General features: G+C 41.7%; 1 protein-coding gene across 2 annotated transcripts in view; it reads left to right on the top strand.

The window, feature by feature from the left end:
* Positions 1-14,793: 14,793 nt before the first annotated feature.
* HLF (HLF transcription factor, PAR bZIP family member) overlaps positions 14,794-26,242 on the top strand; it is a 64,005-nt gene continuing 52,556 nt past the window's right edge. The window contains exons 1-2 of one of the 2 annotated variants that reach the window (XM_089673289.1): positions 14,794-15,084; positions 23,692-24,033. In XM_089673289.1, the coding sequence (XP_089529415.1) occupies positions 14,970-15,084; positions 23,692-24,033 (457 nt within the window). In that variant the 5' untranslated portion in view covers positions 14,794-14,969. The remainder of the gene's footprint in view (positions 15,085-23,691; positions 24,034-26,242) is intronic. The other variant, XM_089673290.1, reaches the window with a different exon arrangement.

Raw genomic sequence — 26,242 nt, forward strand, 5'->3', positions numbered from 1 at the left:
AGGACAATGCTAAACCGCATACTTCATCTATGAAGTATGATTGGTGGGTCCACAGGGCACTGTACATGGCCTCCTGAAAATATCACAGAACCCTGCCTTAGTACTCCTCTCAAGAGCCCTCAGTGCTGATGCCAGTAGAGGGCTGGAACTTTGGAGGAATTCTGAAAATATCAAATTGTCTTGATGGCTGGAAGTCTGTCTGGAGGACTAGGTGTTCCTAGGCAGGCTCCAATAGCATGGAGACCTACCTGGGGTAAAAATCCTGTGTGATGCTGAACCTCCATGACTGAAAGAACTACAATCCAGTGAATGAAAGAGATGGGCCAGAGACAGTAAAGGTGGGGAGGAAAGAACTGGAGGATGCTGGACATCCTCCAGCCGGGAAATGAGGTGGGCTATGTCTGACTTTCTGCAGCTTCTAATGCACATTGTGAGAAGTTCTCAGTGTGCAGTGAAAGCAGAATATGTTCAGTACAGAGCAGTAGCCTGTAGAACTGTGAAAGACTGAAGGTAAGGAAAGAGTTCAAAAAGTTTTGGATTTAAATATAATTGAATTCCATGTTTCCTGTTTACAGTAGATATCAGTAACTTCACCCGGCTGCTTGAGGACACCTCCTCTCTGAACACAATGTCACTAGTATGTGTGACTGGGGACTGATAAAAAAAAGGAAGAGTAAACTCGATGGGCAGGTTTGTCTTCTAAATCTGGAATTTATAATACATTGATTGTATTATTGTTTTCCAGTCAGCTCTGGGATGTAATGAGTCAGCTAATAAACAGCTAAGACTTTTCCTTTTAAAGTGACCCTGTCACCAAACTGATAATAACCATAAGACGTGCTGGTAAAGAAGACCTCTTCTGGTGCCCATGAAAAGCCATGCATTTGAAAAGAAATTGCCAGCTGAGATCTTCATCCGAAACGGACACTTTCCGGTGTGTCCATCTCCGGACCCCTCAGATGTGTCTACACTCACTCCAGCACTATATCTATGGAGTAGCAACATAGCCTCCCTTGGACAGCAGTTTTCTCAACCCATGGAGAGGGCAGTGTTACATAGACTAGTAGATTTAAGCGACCTACAAATTAAAGCCTAAATCCAACTAATACTTTTTAAGCAGTTACAGAAACCAATTTTTTGCTCTTTTTGGGATAAAGAGTTTACATAAATAAAAGCTGCTTTTGCTGCAGATCATAGTCTGTTGAAAGACGATAAAAAAATAACAGACTTACTGGCAGAATCACCAGGTGAAAATAAAGAAAAAAAGTCTAAAGAAAAAGAAAAAAAAAATGAATGCAGCCACCACATTTAAGAATTGATAAACCCCGAAATATTAAACTTTTGTTTTTAGGTTTAGATACATGTTAAGCCAGATCCTGCTTCAGGTTTATCCTCTTTATCAGACTGTTAAGGGCGGTCAGACACCCAATCTCTTAACTTTGGGCTTGCATCCTCACAGCTTCAATAACATCTCTAGGAAACTTACATACGAGAAGCTTCTCTTTTCCTGGTAGATTCAGGCCACCACCCAAGAGTAACTCTGAAATACCAAGGCCATTGAGATGTCAAACCCCAAGGCTGGCGGTACATTTCATAAGGAGAGAAACTCAATCATTCCATAGTATAGCAGAATGTACTGCCTAGCAGACCAAATATCCCTTTTCCAAAAAGAGCCAGTTCAACTCACATGATCCAGTGCCTGTCACTTTAAGGGTAAGACAGTCCCGGGTAGCAGCTAATCCAGTTTCTCACCAGAGCGCTCCTTCCCCTTACTGGCCTGGGGGTGTAGGTCTACTCAGTCCTTCTCCTATGAGCTGCTGGGTTCGTGGCTGCTCTCAGACCTTCTGCTGAGCCGCTCCTTCCCTGCTGCATAGGTGGTCCTCGCTCTGGGGGCTGATGAGGTCATTTGCCTTCCTTCTTTCCAGCTACTCTGCCTGTAGGTGGGCTCCCTCCCAGGATCCTGCTCTACATCCTCTCACTTCTCCATCTTCCACCCAAACTCCCCATGCTGAGCAGTCTTCAATCACTCTTAAGGACTGTCCTGGCCCCATGTCAAGCCTTCTGTTAGGGATTGGCCAGGATCCCTTGAGAGTGCAGACCAGCCACTCCTCACTCCCTCCCACTAGTTTAAGAATTTAATCCAAAATTCTAGAGCAGGGGGAGTCCCAGAGAGCTGGTCTGCAGAGGGTCTCAGCCCCTGACCAAAAGGTAACCCCTCTCTGACTGTTAAACCTGGGCTGCTACTCAGCCCCTATCTACAAATTAGAATCTAACTCCCCCTAGCTGCCTAGGAGGGAGCTACATATATCACTCTTGTGTCAAAAATTGGCCACCCATATCTCACAGTAGTTCCATGTCCAAATGTAACACCAACCATCCCAAAATAGAGCCCAGAGTCAGCAGGAGAGGACACATGAGTCTCTATGCTATGTTCCCCCTTCAGTATTAGAGGAGGAAGGTCCCCTATTAACAATTCCATACAATATGATGGTGCAGAAGTGAGAAATGCACAGGAATCTCACTATGGAAATATCAATGGAAGCCTAACACCCCATTACACAGACAGGCCCATGACACCCTGATTTGTGGATCCATGACATCATGCCTCCATTTGTAGCATACCTGGAAACCATTGGTCCAGGGGCGGACTGACAACTCATGGGACCCCCGGGCAATAGGGGATCATGGGGCCCCTGTGTCCTTGCCCAAACTCAAAAAAGCCTATGAAAAAGGTACCAGGGGCATCTCATGGGGCCCCCTACTGACACCAGGCCCTCGGGCAGTGCCCGAGTTTTCAAATGGTCAGTCCGCCCCTGCATTGGTCTCAGACCTTTAGCATGTGGGGCAGACAAAATACCTTGAAAACCATGCATAGAGAAATGATGCCGCATGCACTGTGGTGGGTGGGGGACGGTGGGTGTGGCCAAATTGTGGTAACAGTGGGAGGGGCCTAAGGGGAAACGGTTAAATAAATCTAAACCTACTCTGCCTCGGATCAGGAGTAGGGTCAGAGTTTAATCCAACACTGCATGTGAGTTGCACTGTGAAAAAACACATACATACTGCATTTTTACACGCAGCACACACCACCGCACATGTATGGTTTGAGCATGGCATTTACAAAAGAACTGTTGCATTGAATCAATGTGAAGGAGCCCAAACGAATCAGAAACTAACACTTCTGGGGGTTTCACATTTTCTTCTGTACCGCCCTCCCCCCACAGCACTCAGTGGTTCCTTCCATTGACTCAGCACACAGTAGTGAAGTAGTGGTGAATGGGAGTTACCATTGAAAGTAGCAGGGGAGCCGGGTGATGGTTGCTGTTGGTTTCTGAAGCTTCCTCATCAGGTGTATCACTTTAGAAGTGATTAGAGCCACAGGCAGCAGATGAGGCGACTAAGTTCTACTTCACATAGACACCTTTATTCATTAGTTTTGGCCTCACAAGTGACTGAACTCTGCCCTGTATTATGTACAAATGGATCCTGAGCCAGAAAATAGGAGTCACAGCAGGTGAAGAGTTAACGGCCCACAGTTCTTTATTATATTACAAGCAATCCCCATAGTAAACATCGCGGTTGCCCCCGGAAACCGCGCACACTTAGCAGCTGTGCTGTAAAAGCCTTTTTATTGGCTGCAAGCACGGTCACGCGCTCTTAGGCATAATAAACTGAGGGAAGGACTGCCCGCAGCGCGCGTCCGCCTATCCCAGCGCGCTCCCGAGCACGCGACCCCGCTTCCTACCCTACTTTAGCATCAGAGGCTTCAAATCAGCGCGACTCCCACGTGACTCGCCGAAGCCGCCGCCGCTCCCCTCCGCTGATTGGCTCAATGTAGGTCAGTCACTCCCCTTCACGTGAAAGAACAATCCGACGGCCGCGCTTGGTGCAACGTGAGCTAGGAGGCCGGGTAAATCTTTTGGTTGTTGCTCGGCTGAGCCGCGGAAAGAAGGATGGGGCGGGCGGATTGTAAATGCAAACCAGCAGGTGTCTTGTGTTTTTAGTATTTCATTTGCTGTCATTTAAATTAATTATTTTTACTTAATATTTTACTTTATTTTATATTTTACTTGATTTATTTTTTATGTCATTTTATGATTTTTTTTTAATGATGTGAAGTAATAAAGTGCATACAAAAAAATAAAACAAATAGTGAATACAATGGATATATGACTTGCTGTTGATATAAACTCGATTACTTTTTTGCAGGACACTACCCTCCCCCCCCACATCACAATATGATGGGGACAGGAATCTCTCTATGGCATATCAATGGGTGCCTAATGCCGGCCATAGACGGTTCGAAAATCGGCCAATTTTTCGGCTGAATAAAAAATCGGTTCATTTTTGCACTGTTAGTGGGTTAATTGGTCGGCCGTTTTTTGGGTTTTTTGCACAGTTTTTTTATTGGTCATGTTGAAAATTGGCGGGCGATTTTGCCGATCAGACGATTTTCCCGGCAATGATGGTCAAATTGGCCGATTGTTTTACCGATAAAAAATCCGCGCATGAGCCGTGACCTGCAAGGGACAGACGTTATGGGGTGAACTTTATGATTTAGTCGGCCAATTTTTTTTTTATCGCTGGTGGTAACGTCGGCCGAACGAACGACCGATTTTTCAGGGTTTTTTTTCGAAAAATTGGCCGATGTTCGACCCATCTATGGCCTGCCTAACACCCTGTTACACAGGCTGGTCTATAACACCCCGCACTCACTATGGTGTGAGGTCACCAGATTTTCAAATTGAAACCCCAGGAGACCCTACTGACCACACTGATTTTTGATCATACCCACAAATTTACACCCCGATTTTTTATTTGATATTTTGCTTTATTGTTATTTTAGCTTTTATTTTTTATTTTATTTATTTATTTATTTTTTACTGATATGAAGTAATTATTAGAATGAAAAATAACGAATAAAATTATTATTATTATTATACAGTATTTATATAGCGCCAAAAAGTTTGCTCAGCGCTGTACATTATAGAAGGGATATATACTTTGCTGTTGATAAACCTCTTCCCCCCATCACAATAGAATGGGGACAGTACTGCACAGGAATCTCGCTATGGAATGACAATGGGAGCCTAACACTCCACTACACAGGCTGGCCTATAACACCCTGCGCTCACCCTGGGGTGAGATTACCAGATTTCCAAATTGAAACCCCAGGAGAGCCTCTTGACCTCACTGATTTTTGATCATACCCACAAAATTAAACCCCGATTTTTTATTTAATATTTTACTTTATTATTATTTTAGCTATTATTTTATTTATTTTTTTATTTTTAAATTTTTTTTTTACTGATGCGAAATAATTATTAGCATGAAAAATAATGAATAAAATGGATATATACCTTTCTGTTGATAAAACCTCTCCCCCACCCCCATCACAAAAAAATGGGGACAGTACTGCACAGGAATCTCCTTATGAAATAACAATGGGAGCCTAACAGGCCTGCACATCTCTATTTCTTTTTTGAAAAAAAAAAAGTGTCCACCTGGAACGTCTCCCCAGGCAGGCGGCAAGTGAACTGTCATTACTTTTTGTTCACATGGCAGCAGGGCAGACTGACCATTTGGAAAGGGTTGGGTTGGACTGACAACAGGGTTGGACTGACAACTCATGGGGCCCCCGGGCAATAGGGGATCATGGGGCCCCTGTGTCCTTTCCCAAACTTAAAAAAACCTATAAAAAAGGTACCAGTGGCATCTCATGGGGCCCCCTACTGACCCCGGGCCCTTGGGCAGTGCCCAAGTTTCCAAATGGTCAGTCTGCCCCTGGTAGGGGGCCCCATGAGATGCCCCTGGTACCTTTTTAGTATAGTATAGTATAGTATAGTTTAGTATAGTAAGTTTCATTTGGTGGCCAAATGCTGTATTTTATTTTCCATTTTAAATAAATGAAAACATTCGACCAGCACAGGAAATGGTATAATAACATTTGTATTTCTGTCCCATTAGCCTAATAACATTCTTTTTTTTTTTTTACGCATTGAACTCTGACTCAGCACATCTACCATGAGGGTCGGAAACATACATGTCCATTGCCGCCTGCTTCTAGGTTTTCGGGCGCGTGTGAGCGCGCCCCATGCTGTCCTGTGCTGTGACCAAATGCTGCATTTTTTTTTTCCATTTTATATAAATGAAAAACATAAAAACATTTTTTGACCCATCGCACACCAATTTAAAACAGAATATACCACATATAGCTACTAGATGGCGCTAAGTATCACAGGACATTTGTATGATACTTGGCACCATCTATTGGCCAAATACGGTATTTTTTTTCTGTTTTAAATAGATGAAAAACATTCGACCAGCACAGGAAATGGTATAACATTTGTTTTTCTGTCCCATTTGCACAGAATGTATACATAAATGTTCACTGGGCAATGTTTTATTTAAAATAACCCCATGTCTGTGTGCGCACGGTCGCTTGATCTCTGCACTTCAAATTTGCCACTTTGGTATCGCCATCTAATATATAAATGTATTCACTTTAACCACCGTAAACTTCCAGTAGGTGTTAATATGTTTATTGCTAACAACTATCTGGTTTTATTTTGCAGCACAAATTGTAACTAGGCCAATAATGAGTCTGTTTCCTCTCATTTATTATACAGTGCCAGTGAATCACAAATGCTTAATGAAGACTCTCAATTATCATCCCACTTTTGTCATAATCATTTACATACAAAGGCTCAGCCTAACCACAGTCAATAAGCCACCCACAGAAGTGTTAGTCTTTGATATATGAATGCGGGGGACAATTAGGTATACCTGGGAGGACGTATTTAACTCCCATCAGCCTTTACTAGGAAAAAACAAAATCTTTTGGTGCTCAATACTTTAACCACTTGGCACCTCCCGGCCCTTTAAGGGATTTCAGATGCTGGGAAGCGGGGTGGGGTTTCTGATCATGTGAACCCCATGATTGGCTGTCACATGATTGGAAAACTCCCAAGTGGTTATCCCGCCGGGAGCGCGCAGGGCGCACACTCTCGGTGCAGGTCTGTTTATCTTCTCGGTGTCAAGGTCCACCTGCCAAAAGGCCACATATATGCATTCAGCCGGCGCCAAGGAGTTAAAGTAGACGTAACATCAGGCATATTTTTTCATATTAAAGAGAAACTTAAGTCCCCTTACTGCTGCCCCACCTTACTGGCGCAGCCATCTTCGATGGTCCAGCTCATGTAATGAAGTGCCAAAGTGCTCTGCCCATCTTTTGGGACCTAGCAGAGTCCTGCAGCAGATCTGCATACGCACGGTCACAAGATTGTCTGCTTGGTCTGTGCACGCGCCCGAAAAATAAGGGCATGCACAGGCCAAACAGAAAGTCCTGTACCTTTCTAATTGTGCTACGTGGGCACACACGGGCATGTGCAGATGTGCCCAAGGTCTCTGCTGGTTACTAAAGGCTGGGCAGAGCCTTTCAGCACATCTGTGCACGGGTGGATTGGGCTCAATATAGTTCTCATCTGGGCAAGAAAGGAGGATGTGTTGTCCTGCAGTATGAAAAAAAAATCCAATTGCGGGAGAAGAAGGAGCTAGCATGGGAAGGTGCACTCCAAATGTTGGTCCGCAGGCCAATGGGGCTCTTTGCTTGGCTATATCCAATGCTTGGGGCACCATTCCATCCTTTGACATCAATAATGGGGCACCAATTCATCTACTGACATCAATGATGGAGCCCTATTCAATCCACTGACACCAATGATAGGGCACCATTCCATCCACTGATACCAATGATGGGGCACCATTCCATCCACTGACACCAATGATGGGGCACCATTCCATCCATTGACACCAATGATAGGGCACCATTCCATCCACTGACACCAATGATGAACCACCATTCCTCCCACTGGAACCAATAATAGGGCACCAACTAATAGAATGGGTCACCTCCCATTAAAACCAATGATGGGGCATTGTTTACTTCCAATGGCGCAGAGGCATTTTCTACTCCCACTGGACAAATACACACAGGTCCATAGCTCCATTTAAGACTGGCCTTTCTTATGCATAGATAATCTGGGTGCTGGCCACTATAGTCTGTCTCCACTCTCCATTGAAAATATGAAAGAATATCAGCCGCACCTTGCTTAGCTCCTCTTACAGAATTTTTTAACAGTTGATTAATTGACTGCATACAGCAATGTCTCCACCCAAGAAACAACCTTCCTTGACACGTTTCACCACTCCTTGCTTGCTCGCAAGGATAGAGGAACTTCCCCTATCCTCCCAAGAACCAACCCTACTTCACACATTTCACCACTCCTGGCTTGCTCACAAGGATAGAGGAACTTCCTCTGTCCACTCAAGAACCAACCTTCCTTGACAACTTTCACCACTCTTGGCTTGCTTACAAGGATAGAGAAACTTCCCTTATCCACCCAAGAACCAACCTTCCTTGACAACTTTCACCACTCCTGGCTTGCTTACAAGGAAAGAGGAACTTCGTCTGTCCACTGAAGAACTAACCTTCCTTGACACCTTTCACCACTCCTGGCTTGCTCTCAGGGATAGAGGAACTTCCTCTGTCCACTCAAGAACCAACCTTCCTTGACAACTTTCACCACTCCTGGCTTGCTCTCAAGGATAGAGGAACTTCCTCTGTCCACCCAAGAACCAACCTTCCTTGACACCTTTCACCACGTCTGGTTTGCTCACAAGGATAGAGAAACTTATCCTATCCACCCAAGAACCAACCTTCTTTGACACCTTTCACAACTCTTGGCTTGCTCACAAGGATAGAGGAACTTCCTCTGTCCACTCAAGAACCAACCTTCCTTGACAACTTTCACCACTCCTGGCTTGCTCACAAGGATAGAGGAACTTCCTCTGTCCACTCAAGAACCAACCTTCCTTGACAACTTTCACCACTCCTGGCTTGCTCTCAAGGATAGAGGAACTTCCTCTGTCCACTCAAGAACCAACCTTCCTTGACACCTTTCACAATTCTTGGCTTGCTCACAAGGATAGCGGAACTTCCTCTGTCCACTCAAGAACCAATCTTCCTTGACAACTTTCACCACTCCTGGCTTGCTCACAAGGATAGAGGAACTTCCTCTGTCCACTGAAGAACTAACCTTCCTTGACACCTTTCACCACTCCTGGCTTGCTCACAAGGATAGAGGAACTTCCCATAGCCTTGTGAACAAGCCAGGAGTGGTGAAAAGTGTTGAGAAGGGTTGGTTCTTGGGTGGTGACAGTGCTGTATTCTGTCAATTCATTAACTATTAAAAAAAAATGTTAAGTGGAATGCAGCTGATATTCTTTCATATTCTCAAAGGAAATTTCCTCTATTCATAGAAAGTGCCTAAAAACGTCTATGTGCCTGCACCCTAAAACCAGAGTAAAGGGGCTCTTTCAGACAGGCAGTAAGCTTACTGCCTTAGAGGGTGGTATAACAGTGGCTGGAGTGCATTCAGGGGGTGCTACTGTTGGTTCTTGATGCCCGTGTTTTTGCTTTTTTTTTTTTTTACTTTTTTGTGGTGGCTGCGGCATGTGTACAGCCATGTCAGAATTATGGTGGGCAAAAGGGGGGGGGGGAGGGGTTGGTAAAACCATTGCTTAGTCTCCTAATTTTACTGTCCCCAAGCCACCAGTGTGAAAGAGCCCAAACAGAGGCAAATTGATGCAAATTAGAAAAAAGTCCCTAAATATGATCAAAAATCTGAATTGGTTTTAAAACAAAGAAATAGCAAACAGACTGAACCTGATATTATTTGTGTTTACCGGCAATTTTGTCAAGACCAAGCCCCCCTTTTCAACCTTTCATGTGCTTTCTCCTGTCAAATCTTTTTAACATCTTATATCAACAGGAGAACCCTCCAACAAGCGAGATCGTTTCGCCTTTTCGCCTCCCTTTGTTTGTAACCGTCTTTATTTAGTGTTTTTGCAGCGCCTCGCCTCTCGCAAATCAAGTGCAGTTGATTAGGAAGTCAAGAATCACCCCAGGTCTTTGAGCCGTACCCGTTTGATTGGCTTTTAACAAAGTCAGATTAAATAAATGGCATAATCAGTTGAGATTTGCCTACAATTTTTTGACGACGCTGTACGCTTGCATTCAGCGACTCCAATTACTGGTTAATGTGTTTCTTTCTGAACCAACGAAGCTCCTTTTCTTTTCTCTCATTGAGCAAAAGAGAACTCAGCAGCCATCAGAAATTTCAAAAGCCTAATAATGACTCGTAATTACACTCAACCTAGGAATAATTTCAGCTTTCTTTTTTTTTTCTTTTTTCCTCGCACCTGTTCCAGAGCAAAACATGATGATGTCGTTTTTGGACTTTATCGGTAACTTTGCCGGGTTTTGATGCCCCCTGCTTCTCAACAAGGGGGCTGTGAGATACCAGGCAATTCACTTCGACCAAAATATACCTTTTATTTTATATTAATGTTAGTGGATGAATTTTGCAGGTAGGTAACCAACACACAAAGACCCCTTTCACACAGGCATTCCGTATGTCCGTTTTTTATCTGTCTGTTTACGGATGAAAAACAGACACCCATGTATTTCTATGGACTAGTGGATGTAAACGGATGATGACCGCATTCATTTTTATGAACGGAAGAAAACCCTATTGGTCCTTTCACACGGGCATTCTGTTTTTTTCATCAGTTCATATTTTTCCAAGAAAAAATTGATCAGTTGACATCTGTTTTTCATCAGTTTACATCCGTTTTTCATCAGTTTACATCAATTTTTTATCAGTTTATGTCAGTTTTTCATCAGTTTGAATCCGTTTTTCATCAGTTTACATCAATTTTTCATCAGTTTACATCAGTTTTTCATCAGTTTTAATCCGTTTTTCATCAGTTTACATCAGTTTTTCATCAGTTTTAATCCGTTTTTCATCAGTTTACATCAATTTTTCATCAGTTTACGTCAGTTTTTCATCAGTTTTAATCCGTTTTTCATCAGTTTACATAAATTTTTCATCAGTTTACATCAGTTTTTCATCAGTTTTAATCCGTTTTTCATCAGTGTACATCAGTTTTTCATCAGTTTTAATCCGCTTTACATCAGTTTACATCAATTTTTCATCAGTTTACGGCAGTTTTTCATCAGTTTTAATCTGTTTTTCATCAGTTTACATCAATTTTTCATCAGTTTACATCAGTTTTCCATCAGTTCACATCATTTTTTCATCAGTTTATTATTATTATTATTATTACTACGAGTTTATATAGCGCCAAAGGGTTTGCTCAGCGCTGTACAATAGGGGGGGACAATACATGGCACAGTACAACAAAGACAGACAGCGTACAGTTTTAATCCATTTTTCATCAGTTTACATCAATTTTTCATACGTTTTAATCCGTTTTACATCAATTTTTCATCAGTTTACGTCAGTTTTTCATCAGTTTACATCAATTTTTCATCAGTTTACATCAGTTTTTTATCAGTTCACATCATTTTTTCATCCGTTTACATCAGTTTTTCATCAGTTTACATCAGTTTTTCATCAGTTTACATCTGCTTTTTACATCCTTTACCAATGCAAAAGTGGACCATATGTCCGTCCGTTTACATCAATTTTTCATCCGTTTACCACCATTTACATCCATTTTTCATCCGTTCCATTTTTTTTACAGTAGAAAAATAGATCCTTTTCACACGGATGAAAACGGATGATCATCTGTTTACATTCATTAAGGTCCACATCTGTTTATTTTAATGGAAAAAAACCCCATGGGTCCTTTCACACGGACATTCCAGTTTTTTCATCAGTTCAGTCACGTTTTTTCCAAAAAAAAACTGATCAATTGACATCAGTTTTTCATCTATTTACGTCTGTTTTTCATCAATTTACGTCAGTTTTTCATCCAGTTTACATCCGTTTTTCATCTATTTTTCATCAGGTTACACCTATTTTTTTTACATCCTTTACCAATGCAAAAATGGACCATATGTCCATTTACATCCATTTACTTCCGTTTTTCATCCATTTACATCCAGTTTCCTTCTGTTCCATTTTTTTTACAGAAGAAAAATAGGCCCCTTTCACATGGGCGTTCCATATGTCCATTTTTTATCTGTCCATTTACAGATGAAAAAACGGACATCCATGTATTTCTATGGACTAGCGGATGTAAACGGATGATCATCTGTTTACATCCGTTAATGTCTGCAACCATTAACATCCGTTTTTTTTAATGGAAGATGGTCCCTTTCACATGGGCATTCTGCATGTCCGGTTTTCATCTGTCCATTTACAGATGAAAAACAGACACCCATGTATTTCTATGGACTAGTGGAAGCAAACGGACAATCATCTGTTTACATCTGTTAATGTCCGTATCCGTTTGTAATGTCCGTTTTTTGAACGGAAGAAACCCCTATTTTTGTTTTGTAAAAAAACTGGAATGGACAAAAAACGGATGTATATTTATGTAAACGGACAAAAAACAGATTTAAAAGGACAAAACAAAGTATGTAAATGGAACTGTGTCAATTTTACACATTACAATTGCTAATACCAGTGAATTTCACTGGTATAAACAACCATTTTTACTGAATGAAACTGATTCATTCAGTATGTATTGTTGAGATTAGCTATGATTGGCCACAGCTAATCACATGGTACAGATGGCCTATGATTAGCCCTCTCTATACTATATGATCATTGTGACCAATCACAGCAAGCAACACAATTGTAAGCAATAAATGGCATAAAAGGAAGTCATTAATTGTTTACAAATTTCATGTGATCTGCTGTGATTGGTCACAGCGATTGCATGGTAGCGGCAGCGGGCCGGCACAGTGAGCTGTCATCAGACAAGGCGTGTTTCGGGAGGATGTCATATGATGTCCACCCGGAACGACCGTTATGTTACAATAGGCTAGACAGGAACTGGGTAAAGTATATTTTAACCCCCTCTTGCTTGGGAGGGGGCTAGGAAAGACCAGTCTATTTCATGACCACTCTGATTGGCTGCCACAGTGGTCACATGAACAGGAGCTGGTGCTGACAAATACCCGCTTTTTCCAATGCATTGGACCAGACCAGGGGCGGACTGACCATTTGGAAAGTTGGGCACTGCCCGAGGGCCCGGGGTCAGTAGGGGGCCCCATGAGATTCCCCTGGTACCTTTTTCATAGACTTTTTTGAGTTTGGGCAAGGACACAGGGGCCCCATGATCCCCTATTGCCCGGGGGCCCCATGAGTTGTCAGTCCGCCCCTGGACCAGACTAATTTTTATGTCCCAGTCAGCTATTGATTTGTCAATTACTTTGTCATTATTTTTTTTGTAAAAATTCTTTTTTACTGACATTTTTGACACAGAAGTGATCAATATGTTGTTACTGGCAGAACGAATAGAGCTTTGTTTGGGTGGCATTCCTCTCTATGGAATCTTTTATTCCAACAGCAAACAGAAGTAAAAAAAAAAAAATCACTTTCATTCCAGCGTGGTGAAAACTTTTACTGCCAATGCAAAGTCCATATTTTATTTTGCAGCACAAAAATATTGCTGGTAAAGTTACATACAAGAGAAATAAAAATATTATTTTACATTTTGTGTATTTTTTACAGTATAAAGAAATCAATATAAACGTAGCGCAATCTGGTGTACATAGATGTTCAGTGTAGATAGAGGCTTGCTGGAAGCCTGGGTTTAGAGGATTACAGTATATCAAAAGCCATTTATTTCAGTTTGGATGGATCAGGTGCAGGGGTGGACTGACAACTCATGGGGCCCCCGGGCAATAGGGGATCATGGGGCCCCTGTGTCCTTGCCCAAACTCAGAAAAGCCTATGAAAAAGGTACCAGGGGCATCTTATGGGGCCCCCTACTGACCCCGGGCCCTCGGGCAGTGCCCAAGTTTCCAAATGGTCAGTCCCCCCCTGATCAGGTGACCAATTGTTATGTCTGTGTCCCACTAGGAAGATATCCCTATACTTCCTCTCTTGTATACACAACAGGAAATGATAGGAAATCTCTTCAATGTGGGGAAATGACCTCCTAGGCAAATTGTCAGCAAAACTAGTGTCCCCATTGGAAGATCTCCCTTTTATTCCTGTTCTGGTGGCAACTTAAAATTTTGGATTTTCTGTGTTGTTAATCACCATTAATAGTAAAAATGTAAAAAAGAACAAAAAATTCCAGTATCTATACCGCCATTTGTAAACCTTATACATTTCACGTAAACCAATTATTTACACGTTTTGGGATTTTTTTTTATAGCAAAGACATGGAGCAGAATACATTTTGGCCTAAATTTATGAGGAAATTTGATTTTTTACATTTTTTTACTGGACATGTTTAATAGCAAAAAGTCAAAAATATTGTTTTTTTCTCAAACTTGTCTGCCTTTTTTTTTTATAGTGCAAAAAATAAAAAACAAACAGACAATCAAATACCACCGAAAGAAAGCTCAATTCATGGGAAAAAAAGGACATACATTTAATTTGGGTGCAGGGTTGCATGACCGCACAATTGTCAAAGAAATGCAGCGCCGTAACGCAAAAATTGGCCTGCTCAGGAAGGATGGGGGGGGGGCTCTGGGTGTAACTCCTCAGGAGGGCAAGGGGTTAAAGGATATAGCCATTAAGTATGTTTCTTTTTCCACACAGCTCTTCCATCCACTTTAACTGTCAGATACATTTCCCCGGCTAAGAGAGCGTTTGGAAGCAGGTGAGAGGAAAATCGTGCTGAGGAGACGACTAGAAACCAAGAGATCTCTGTACAGTAAGAGGAACAGTATGGAAACCCTCCCAGCCTTCCCTATTTAGGAGGGGGCGTGTCCCTGATGTCACACCTGTCAGCTGCTGCACATGGAGTAGGGATGATCGCAGCCTGGCAGCGCACATTTGTACTGGCAGCCAGAGAGAGAGGAGCACAAGGGTGACAACGGGCCACCGGACTGCACACCCGCATACAGATCGGCGATACCCACAGCCCGGACACACTGCTCTTTCCTGGCGTTGTCGCCTCGAAGCCTCTGCACCGAGATGGAGAAGATGACCCGGGTCTTACCGCTCAATCCAACTTTTATACCTCCAACCTATGGAGTGCTGAAATCCCTGCTGGAGAATCCCCTGAAGCTGCCGCTACATCATGATGATGGTATGACCGACTTCTCGAATGGGTTATATATATAAATTGAGATATGTGTGTGTGTATATATATATATTGTATGTACTTAGGGTTAGGGTTGAATTAAGTAACGTCATATATATATATACAATGAGTGTGTGTACTTATATGCGTTAATGTTTTATACATATATATATTTATATATTTTTTTTTTATTGATTGGTAGATAGATTTGAGACATCTGAAACTGTTGTACTTATGGATATTGGAAGGTGAATAAATAATCGAAGTGCTGAAGACATGTATACATTATATAAATATCTATATATATAAAGAGAAAGAGATAGATATATACATATTACAATTCTAAAACATTTTGTGCAAGTAATGTAAGTAATCTTTCTTTCTTTCTTTCTTTCTTTCTTTCTTTCTTTCTCTTTCTCTCTCTCTTCCTCTCTTTTTCTTTCTTGCTCTCTTTCTTTTCTTTTCTTTCTTTCTTGCTCTCTTTCTTTTCTTTTCTTTTCTTTCTTTCTTTCTTTCTTTCTTTCTTTCTTTCTTTCTTTCTTTCTTTCTTTCTTTCTTTCTTCCTCTCTTTCTTTTCTTTCTTTCTTTTCTTTCTTTCTTTTTTTCTTTCTTTCTTTCTTTCTTCCTCTCTTTCTTTTCTTTCTTTCTTTTCTTTCTTTCTTTTTTTCTTTCTTTCTTTCTTTCTTTCTTTCTTTCTTTCTTTCTTTCTTTCTTTCTTTCTTTCTTTCTTTCTTTCTTTCTTTCTTTCTTTCTCCCTTGCTCTCTTTTTTTCTTTCCTCTCTCTCTCTCCCTCCCTCTCCCCCCCTCTTTCCTCTCTCTCTCTCTCTCCCTCCCTCCCCCCCTCTTTCTTTCTTTCTTTCTTTCTTTCTTTCTTTCTTTCTTTCTTTCTTTCTTTCTCCTCCGCTCTCTATCTTTTCTTTCTTTCTTTCTTTCTTTCTTTCTTTCTTTCTTTCTTTCTTTCTTTCTTTCTTTCTTTCTTTCTTTCTTTCTTTCTTTCCCTCTCTCTCCCTTTCTCCCTCCCCCCCTCTTTCTTTCCCTCTCTCTCCCTTTCTCCCTCCCCCCCTCTTTCTTTCCCTCTCTCTCCCTTTCTTCCTATCCCCGCCTCTCTCTCTCCAGTATATACATTATTATTGCATTCTGTTATATCTCATTCAATATCACATTATATTATTGTTATATTATATGTCATTATATTATATGTATATAGTCATTTACATAAGGGTACATATATAGAGCGAGATGTGTACATTTCATGTATTATAATCTTGTTTCCCTGTAGCAACAAAAAGTCAGCATATAGTACACGGCGGAAGTTAAGCTTTTTCTTAAAATCGTCTCCTCCATTTAGATCGATGGGTCAAAGGAGGAGATGTACTAAAACTGGAGGGTGCAGAATTTGGTGCAGCTCTACATAGAAACCAATCAGCTTCCAGGTTTCATTGCCAAAGCTTAACTGAACAAGCTGAAGTTAGAAGCTGATTGGCTACCCTTGCACCAAATTATGAGTGCTTCAGGTTTAGCAAATCTCCCTCAAAGACTCCTCTGGTCAGAGCAAGGTGCAATAACCTATAGCAAGCAGTCAAATGGTAATCCGCCAATCTGGCTGCAGCAAAAGGGAGATCAGGTTGGCTGCTATGGATTACTGTAATAGCATGCAGCTCTGTGCAGCAACTTGTGCAAAACTGATTGTGTAGGAGCTGATGAGTAGATTGTATAGCAAAGGATGACAGATCCCATCCAGCAGTCACTGCAAATCCGTCACGGTATGGAAGGTGAGATAGAGAGGTCCTTCTCAAATTATAAGCAAATGAATAAACACAATATTTATTATTTATTTATTTCAGGTACTTATATATTGCCATCAATTTACACAGCGCTTTACGTATATATATTGTACATTCACATCAGTCCCTAACCCTCAAGGGGTGTACAATCTAAGGTCCCTAACTCACATTCATACATACACATACTAGGGACAATTTAGGCAGGAGCCAGCGAAACTACCAGCATGTCTTTGGAGTGTGGGAGGAAACCGGAGTACCCAGAAGAAACTCACGCAGGCACACGGAGAACAGGCAAACTCCAGGCAGGTGGTGACATGAAGGGAGTTTTACTAAAATTGGGGCAGACAGGATCTGGCGAAGCTGTGCATGGTAGGCAATCAGCTTCTAACTTTGCTAATAAAATATAGAAGCTGATTGGTTACTATGCACAGCTCCATCAGATTCTGTGTGCGCCGGTTTTAGTAAATCTCTCTCTCCATTGGTACTCCTCTGAGAAGCACCAAGTTAGGCAATGTGTGAATGTAGGGGAAAAAAAAAAATTATATATATATATATATATATATATATATATATATGCGAAAAAAAAAATATATATATGTGTGTGTGTGAGGTCTTCAAAAAGCTCTTGCACTTTTACATATACAATAGAGTTTAAAAATGTGTGGAAACTTTTTGAAGAACACACACACATACATATATATATATATATATAGCATTTCTGCCTGGCAACACTAGGACTATCAGTTCAAATCGCAACCACAGCACTACCTGCATGGAGTTTGCACGTTCTCCCTGAGCCTGTGTGGGTTTCCTCCTGGTACTCCAGTTTCCTCCCAAACTCCAAAGACATGCTGATGTGAATGTACAATATATATGTAAAGCACTGTGTAAATTGACAGCGCTACCTGTAATAAATAAATAAAATATATCTATATATATAATTTTTTATTAGACCTGAACTATGGCTGCCTACCTTTAGTGTCATCCATGCTGTTGCACCCCTAGATAGTCTCATGCAGGGGCAGACTGACCATTTGGAAACTCGGGCACTGCCTGAGGGCCCGGGGTCAGTAGGGGGCCCCATGAGATGCCACTGGTACCTTTTTCAAAGGCTTTTTTAAGTTTGGGCAAGGACACAGGGGCCCCATGATCCCCTATTGCCCGGGGGCCCAATGACTTGTCAGTCCGCCCCTGGTCTCATGTATCCCTTTTTTCATGATGTCCTCAGAGTCTCGATGTCTACAGAACCTGTGTGTGTTTTTTTTTTTTTTTTGCTTTGAAGGAAAAAAGGATTGCTGCCTAATGCAGCGTTCAAACCCACAACTTATTTCTGCTTAATAGATCACTGATAAGATTGCAGTCCCTCTCCGTTGCACAGCTGTGTAGCCGTTGCTCCTCAAACTTTGCTGCCATAACTTTGGTAGGAGGCGTTCTCTCAGGGCTGGACAAACTGCAGAATCCAGAAGGAGAAACACAGCGCCTCTAAGTGTAGACTGTATGACAGCTTTAATGGTTAAAAAGGTAAGTTTAACAGCTCACATCTTCAAAATGACAAACAGGCTCATATAGGTTGGATGTGCAGAGCGCTTCGTCGCCAGGTGGTAAACCGCAGTGTTGATAAATGGTGGCTAGACAGTGGGGAGCGAAGGAGAGGAAGAGGAGCGCCAGATGGTGAAGCCTAGCTGGTTTACTGTAGAGTCCGGAGCGGCGGCGGTGGCGTTCGACATCATAGGAATTCAACGCGTTTCTGAGCATGCGTGGGGTCCAATGTAGATGAAGGAGCGCACCTGTCTACATCGGACCCCGTGCATGCTCAGAAATGCGTCACAATCTTATGACCAGCTAGGCTTCACCATCTGGCGCTCCTCTTCTGTGGATAAATGCCGGCTGGACAGTGGGGAGCTCTGAAGAGGAAGAGGAGCGCCAGATGGTGTAGCCTAGCTGGTTCACTGTAGAGTCTGGAACGATGGCGTCTGACATCATAGGAATGCGACACGTTTCTGAGCATGCGTGGGGTCTGATGTAGACCGGCGCGCTCCTTCATCTACATCGAACCCCGCACAAGCTCAGAAACGCGTCGCATTCCTATGACATCAAACGCCTTCGCCGCCACTCCAGACTCTACAGTGAACCAGCTAGGCTTCACCATCTGGCGCTCCTCTCCTCCTTCACTCCTCACTGTCCAACCGCCATTTATCCACACTGCGGTTTACCACCTGGCGATGAGGCGCTCTGCGCATCCAACCTATATGAGCCTGTTTGTTATTTTGAAGATGTGAGTCATTAAACTTACCTTTTTAACCATTAGCCCTCATGCACACGGGACGTTTTTACAGCGGCTGTTTTGGGCGTTTTACTTTTTTTTCTACAGTCAGTAAACCCCCCAGCATGTTATCCTATGTGTCCATGCACACATAGACTGTAATCAATGTTTTTTCGGCAGGGATGTTTCTTGGCAAGAAAAAAAAACCCAAACTAGTGGGTTTCTAGAGGAATGTTTCAGCTGTAAAAACGCTCTAACACTGAAAAATCCCGCTAAAAATGCAAACGCAAAAAAACGCTGCTAAGCGCGGCAAAACGCTGCTAAACGCTAATGCAAAAACGCTAAAAGAGCTTAAAAACTTGCGTTTTTAATGTGACTTTACACAGCTAACGTTACCATCGTTATCAAAATGTCCCGTGTGTATGAGGACTAAAGCTGTCATACAGTCTACACTCAGAGGCGCTGTGTTTCTCCTTCTGTTTTTTCTACTTTAGAGTTTGCTTCACTCTACTACAGCTTGCCCTGGTATTATTATTAGGATTTAGGTATTCAGACTGTCTGCCCTTCCCTCCGGTTTTGGATTCCATATCCATTTAATTTTAAAAAGACTATGTGGACTGCATATTCCTTTCTATTCTTTTGGTATAAAATCCAGGCAGCTGTTAAAGTAAAAACTTATGTATCAATATATTATTTTATTTTTATTTATTACAGGTACTTATATAGCGCCGTCAATTTACGCAGCACTTTACATATATATTGTACATTCACATCAGTCCCTAACCCTCGAGGAGCTCACAATCCAAGGTCCCTAACTTACATTCTTACATACACATACTAGGGCCAATTTAGAAAAGAGCCAATTAAACTACCAACATGTCTTTGCAGTGTGGGAGGAAATCGGAGTACCCGGAGGAAACCCACGCAGGCACAGGGAGAACCTGTATATAACCTATATCCACAGTTTCTGTATAGTGATGCAAGCTGGGGATTTGTAAAATGTAGTAGTATGACTTTCTCTTGATTGTTGTTATGTATTACTCATGTACAGCACCTGTCATCGGTGATGCGTGCCATGTGTTTTATTTTTTTATAGGACTGTTTTAGACATTAGATTGGAAGCTCTGCTGGCACTGCATGCTCTGTAAAACTTTGATCAACTGTAAATAAAGGGATCATGTTGTAGTGTTACATTTTTGAAAATGTTCTTTATTTTGACCATATTGTCCCTGTCTTCAGGCAGATTGTAGAATGTTTTTGGTGCTCATGTTGGTCTGTATGACTTAAGTCAAAAATTTCCAATGTTAAGGTGCATATCTATAAGCAAGTTCCTACTATAGGGCTATAAGTTAGTTCCTATTATACGGCCATAAGCAGCGTTTGCAGCAGCTGTTAAGTGTAGATACAGTTGCATGTGCCGTAGCTCCCAGCTGTTATTCTTTTAGAGGAACAATCCATGTTCTGGAACCCCCGTCTGTCATTCTTCCACAAGAGTCCTAGTCTTCATCCAACACAAAGCCCCGTATACATTTTACTCTCCAGCTACCAAAATGTTTATGATGCTCCAATTTGATACCCAATCTCTTACGTTTTTATTCACATTTTTGAATGTTATTATAAAGTAAAATAGTTTTGAAAGATTGGAAACAAAAAGTCTGGAATTTGCTGCACCCCTCTCTATTTAATATCAAAATCACATGACAGGTGTAGCAGGAACAATGAAAGGTAACGCATTACGTGCTAAATACGGCTCTTACCAGGGGTGGACTGACAACTCATGGGGCCCCCGGGCAATAGGAGATCATGGGGCCCTGTGTCCTTGCCCAAACTCAAAAAAGCCTATGAAAAAGGTACCAGGGGCATCTCATGGGGCCCCCTACTTACCCCGGGCCTCGGGCAGTGCCCGAGTTTCCAAATGGTCAGTCCGCCCCTGGCTCTTACTCAAATCTAGTTGTGAAAGTGGCACCAGTATGTTTAATTGGATTTTTATTTTTTGATACATTTTTTTTTTTACCTAAATGTGCACCAAAGTGTCCCCTTTCCTTTTTTAGAACATTGGGAGTTGCGAAGGTTAGATCCTACATTTATGTTTTAAAGAGCTGCAGCTAAAAACAATCACTTTAAAACATGGATTCTGTTTTATCTGTATAATTTAGAAATGTCAGCAAATTTATATTTAAAGCAAAATAATAGGAAGGCTTTATTATTCAATAGTATGCTACTAATACTACAATAGAGTTGAATATAATTCTGAAAATATTTTTGAATGTCCTTCCAACACAAATTCAGTTTCCTTGCTCCCGTGTTTCCAAACTTTGTTGAGCAGTTTAACCCCTGGTTCACATATACACGTTCCTGCGGTCCGCTTTTGCGTGGGCACGAGAGCCCATTCATTTGAATGGACTCCCGTGCCCCAGGACACACAGGGAAGAAGTCCCTGCACTTCTTCTGAAAATGCAGCCCGCATGGGTACCTCGATTCCCAGTATGGTTGCGATTTCCAGTGCAAGTGGCAGGCCATTAGAATCAATGGCACCCGCCCGTGGGTCCGCATTCCTCTGTGCGGGTGGCTGCACAGATTTTTGCACCACCCGCACGTATGTGAACCTAGCCTTAGAACGAATGCCACTTCAAGCACTTGTCTGTGATTTTTAAGATGCCATAGTAGTTCAGGTGTTTTATACGGTAGACATAGAATCTTCCTGTAATACTCTGAAAATGTGCTGTAGTTACTACATTGATGTCCCAATGCCCTGCAGTCTTTTTTTCTCCTTCTCCTAGGATTTAGCAGAAACATTAGACTAGGGACAATGGGGTTGATTTACTAAAGACAAATGGGCATGCACTTTGCAAGGGCATTTGCTCCAGGGCTTAGTAAATGAGGTGAAGCTTCACTTTATAAGGAATAGCCAATCACAAGAAAGTAAAAAAAACCCAGCATTTTTGGTTGATGGATGTCAGCAGAGCTCCCCCTCATTTACTAAGCTCTGGAGCAAATGTACTTGCAAAGTACACAGTCTGTTTGCCTTTATTAAATGAACCCCAATGTAAATAGCATGCTTTGGAACAATGCTAGAGAACTTAGATATTGATGCAAACAAAGGTAGACTATATGAAGTCTATGTTAGACCTACCCTCAGTGGTAGTCAAACCCAATTTCAAAGGGCATGCTCTCACTATTTGGTATAGATAAGTCCCCAGTGAAGTTCACATTTATTTATTTATTTATTTCAGGTACTTATATAGCACTGTCAATTTACGCAGCACTTTACATATATAAATTGTACATTCACATCAGTCCCCAAACCTCAAGGGGTGTACAATCTTAATGATTTATAAAATCCGTACATGTCTTTATATGGAAGAGTCCATTTATAGAGAAATAAGTCATGATACTCTATGCACATAGGGTGGGATTAGGACTTGGGACCTCAACTCTCCAAAGCAACTTTGCAGAACATGTATAATTTATACTCAATTGACTTCTACCTTCCAGTAAATAGTATGGCTAAAAGCGTCAAAGTACCATATTCGTAAAATAATATGTTAATTACAAAGCAATTAGTTTAATTTTTCTATATTATAGCATTGTTTTTATTGTTACTGCATATGGAAACAAATCCTTAAGTGTAATGTTCAGCTTTAGGCAGAGAAATGGGTTGAATCAAGTTCCTAAAACCTTTAAAATAAAGTATGATGTCTAGTAGGACCAAGTAGAATGTTAGGTCTTTAAAGAGAAGTAGTACCCTTTGTTGTTAATTTAATTCAGAAACCCAAAGTTAGCCAACAATCACAATCTTCTGAAATTTTGGAAATTGAAAAAATAAATGAAAATTTAGGTTAACAGACTGAGCTACAGGTTCAATTTTGAGGGGGAAACCCATACAGACATTGGAAGAACTTACAAATTTCATAGCATCCCTGATGGGGAGTGAACCCAGGATCCCAATACTTTAAAGCAGCCTTTCTCAGCGTTTTTACTCCAGAGGATCCCTTGAAATGATTTTCAGGTCTCATGTCTCAGGGAACTCCCGCTAAAACCAATTTATTGGAAGTCATTTAGAAAAAAAGCCCCTTAGATTGGAAGCCAATCAGAAAAATACCCCCTTACAGTAGTAAGTACAGCAATGCCACCCTACCAGCTAAAAAGATCGTGGTATAAAGCAGCAGCATGCACAAGTTTTATATATTTTTCTTTGACACATATAGATTGGCGCTTTTTTCTATTTTTGTTGTTGTAAAAGGATCGTGGGAGTTAAGCCACTGGCTCTTTCAAGTGGCATTGGCTCTGGAACTATGGAGCCACCATTAATTGGGAAGTCAATCAGACACAGATCAAAGTACCTTTAGGAAACTCTGGAGAAACCCTGGCTGAGAATGGCTGATTTAAAGCATTAAAGCCAACATCTAAAATTCAATGTTATAACCAGATGTTTAGCCTCCTTGGTCTATAAGATTATAGCGTCAGGGCATTGCCAGCTATTGATTTTATAACTTCATTTGTACAAGAGATTACCATGCAGTATAAATCAGCAATAACATTATACCACACTTGTTATTTTTTCAGCCTTTTGCAAGGAAAAAGATAAAGAGAAGAAGCTAGAAGATGATAGCACAGCCACAGCTGTCCCCCAGTCGGCTTTCCTGGGGCCGACTCTTTGGGATAAGACCTTGCCGTATGATGGAGACACCTTCCAGCTTGAGTACATGGACCTGGAAGAGTTTCTCTCTGAAAACGGGATCCCACCTACCCAATCCTCACATGAACTGAATTCTCATCAGCCTAGTCTACCACCACCACCACCCCCAGTGACCGCACCTTCTGTTATCGATCTCAGCAACCGAGCATCTACCTCCGTCCTACCAGGTTTGGTGCCCCAGAACTGCATGCACAGTCCAGTGAGACCCGGTAAGGACATCTTGTTTTTATAACTATTTACTAAATTTTAATAGAGTGGAGACCTTTTCTTCAGACCTTAGGTGCCCTTAGGCATTAGATAAATGTTGGCTGGTCCTTTCTAACTTAGACAGGATTGAATGATTGTCTTTGTGACAAAGGGCAACCTGTGACCTTTATAGATACCTCCAGCTTCAAGACTTAAGGTCTTTACCAATGGCTACTGTTAGAAACCACAGGGCCCCATACAGCCGACCTGACAGGGGCCCCCTCAAAAAAGAAAAAATGTTACGATGCTTCAGTTATGAATGAACACAGTGAGTGATTGGTACCGATCACTCATTGAGTTCATTCAGGAAAGAAAGGGGCTAGTAAATGTAACATTAACCGGAACCTTTCCCCCCCCCCGCTCTTCATTCTGAAGGATCCTATTGTGTGCTTGGAGCTGCTGGTGGGAAGCAAAGGAGGAAAACCAGTACCTCTGCAGGGGTGGGGACACACAGGGGGCCTGGGCAGCAGAGGGAAACGTATTGGTGTGCAGCGGGGGCTGGGGGTAATTATTGGAACCAATTCCCTTGGATGGCTATCTCTGCAGCAGTTGGGAGGGAGAGGAGAAGAATCCAGCTTTCAGCTGCTGCAGGAAGAGCCATACAGGGGATCAGTTGCAGCCCCCCCCCACACCGTGCTGATCACCTGCCCACATCCAATTCACCTAGCTACCTGGGCCCCCATACAGGAGGACTGCTGGTACCCCCTTGTCCACGGCCCTGGATTCTGTTAGTCCAAGCCAAGGCAGTCTATGCATTATAAATGACTTGGATTTTCTGATGCAAATTTGGTCAGAAAGACAGCGGAAGAAAATTTATGATAACTCCACTTGCAATTGATAATTTGTAGGTGGCTTCTCATTTCTCTCATTTCTCTCAGTCCAGCATTGAGATCTTTGGCAGGCTTCTTGTTGGGCTTGTCTTAAAGTAAGACGAGTGACACGTGGTTTACAAGTTACTAGTTGGGAACCATCAACTGACCAGTGATCAAAAGTTAGACCTTTGCAAATGTTTTGTAAGGGGTTAGTCTTCCCAAAAGCAGAATTCATCAAATATACGGAGTCCTTCAACTGTTGTTCATAGCACTAATCCCAAGCACTTTGGTCTCTTGGTCCTCCACCTACAATAGGAGTGTTCCAAGTATTTTAAAAAGGTTGGGAACAACCATGGGAGAGTGGTACCTGCTTCAGTTTGCCATATAATATGAGTAAGACACCAAAATATAGTGATGTCACCACAGGAGGTTCCAAGAGACAAACATTTAGAAAATGATTACCAAAAATTGATATATTGCTTAGTTTCCATTTAAATTGTACATTTCCCTTTTCAGTATTATTTATTGTAGAATTATATTACTCTAATAATTATGTACAACTAGGAAATGCAAGTGCATTTAAGTATAACCTAAAAAAAACTTTACTATTTTTATTCAGACTAGTACCATTTTAAGTTATTTTGTCCATCAAAATTAAATACATAGTTGAAGAAACACATTTGAATAGAAGAATCCCCATCAAGGCTGACCCTAACTGTAGATTTCTTGCCTACACTTATCTGTAGAAACAGCTAGCTTTTGTTTATGCACCTTGTCTTTATAAAGATATGGCTTCCAACAGCTGTGTTCCTCAAGGCAATTCAAGCACAAGCTCTGCTAGCTGGCTCTTTTTTTGTTGAACAGCAGTTTGCAAGGACGAAATAATGCTGCTTATACACTAGAAACATTTCTAGCAGCTTTAACCACTGTTGGTTGGCTTTCAATTCCGAAACCAATTGCAACCTATACTTTCAAAGCAGGATCATTGGAAGGTTGCCTTGACTTGGACCCATTCAATCACTCTTGTGATAGAAATCTGTCTAAAAGGGGTTGCAATTGTTCAAAATTGCCCATGTGCATTTAAAACCTAGAATCATTCTCACATCTTAATATTTAAATCTATGGCTTGACTCAAAAATCCTGTCATGGTAAAGCCTTGCTTGGGTCCACTTTGAGGCTAGTGTACATGGACTGGAACAAAGAAAACTGAAGAAGTTGGTCTTTGGAACCATTTGAGTTTCATCATTTAGCTGAAATTTGGAATGCTCTCACAATGGTAAATGCTTATTTTTTGCTCAATTTTTGTCAACATTTTGCATTCAAAAGGTCCTTTGTAGCAGGACACTCATTTCCCCAAATA

This window comes from Staurois parvus, unplaced genomic scaffold (assembly GCF_062004578.1).
Source record: "Staurois parvus isolate SC_StPar_1 unplaced genomic scaffold, SC_StPar_1.0 ptg000137l, whole genome shotgun sequence".
NCBI classification, from domain to species: Eukaryota; Metazoa; Chordata; class Amphibia; order Anura; family Ranidae; genus Staurois; species Staurois parvus.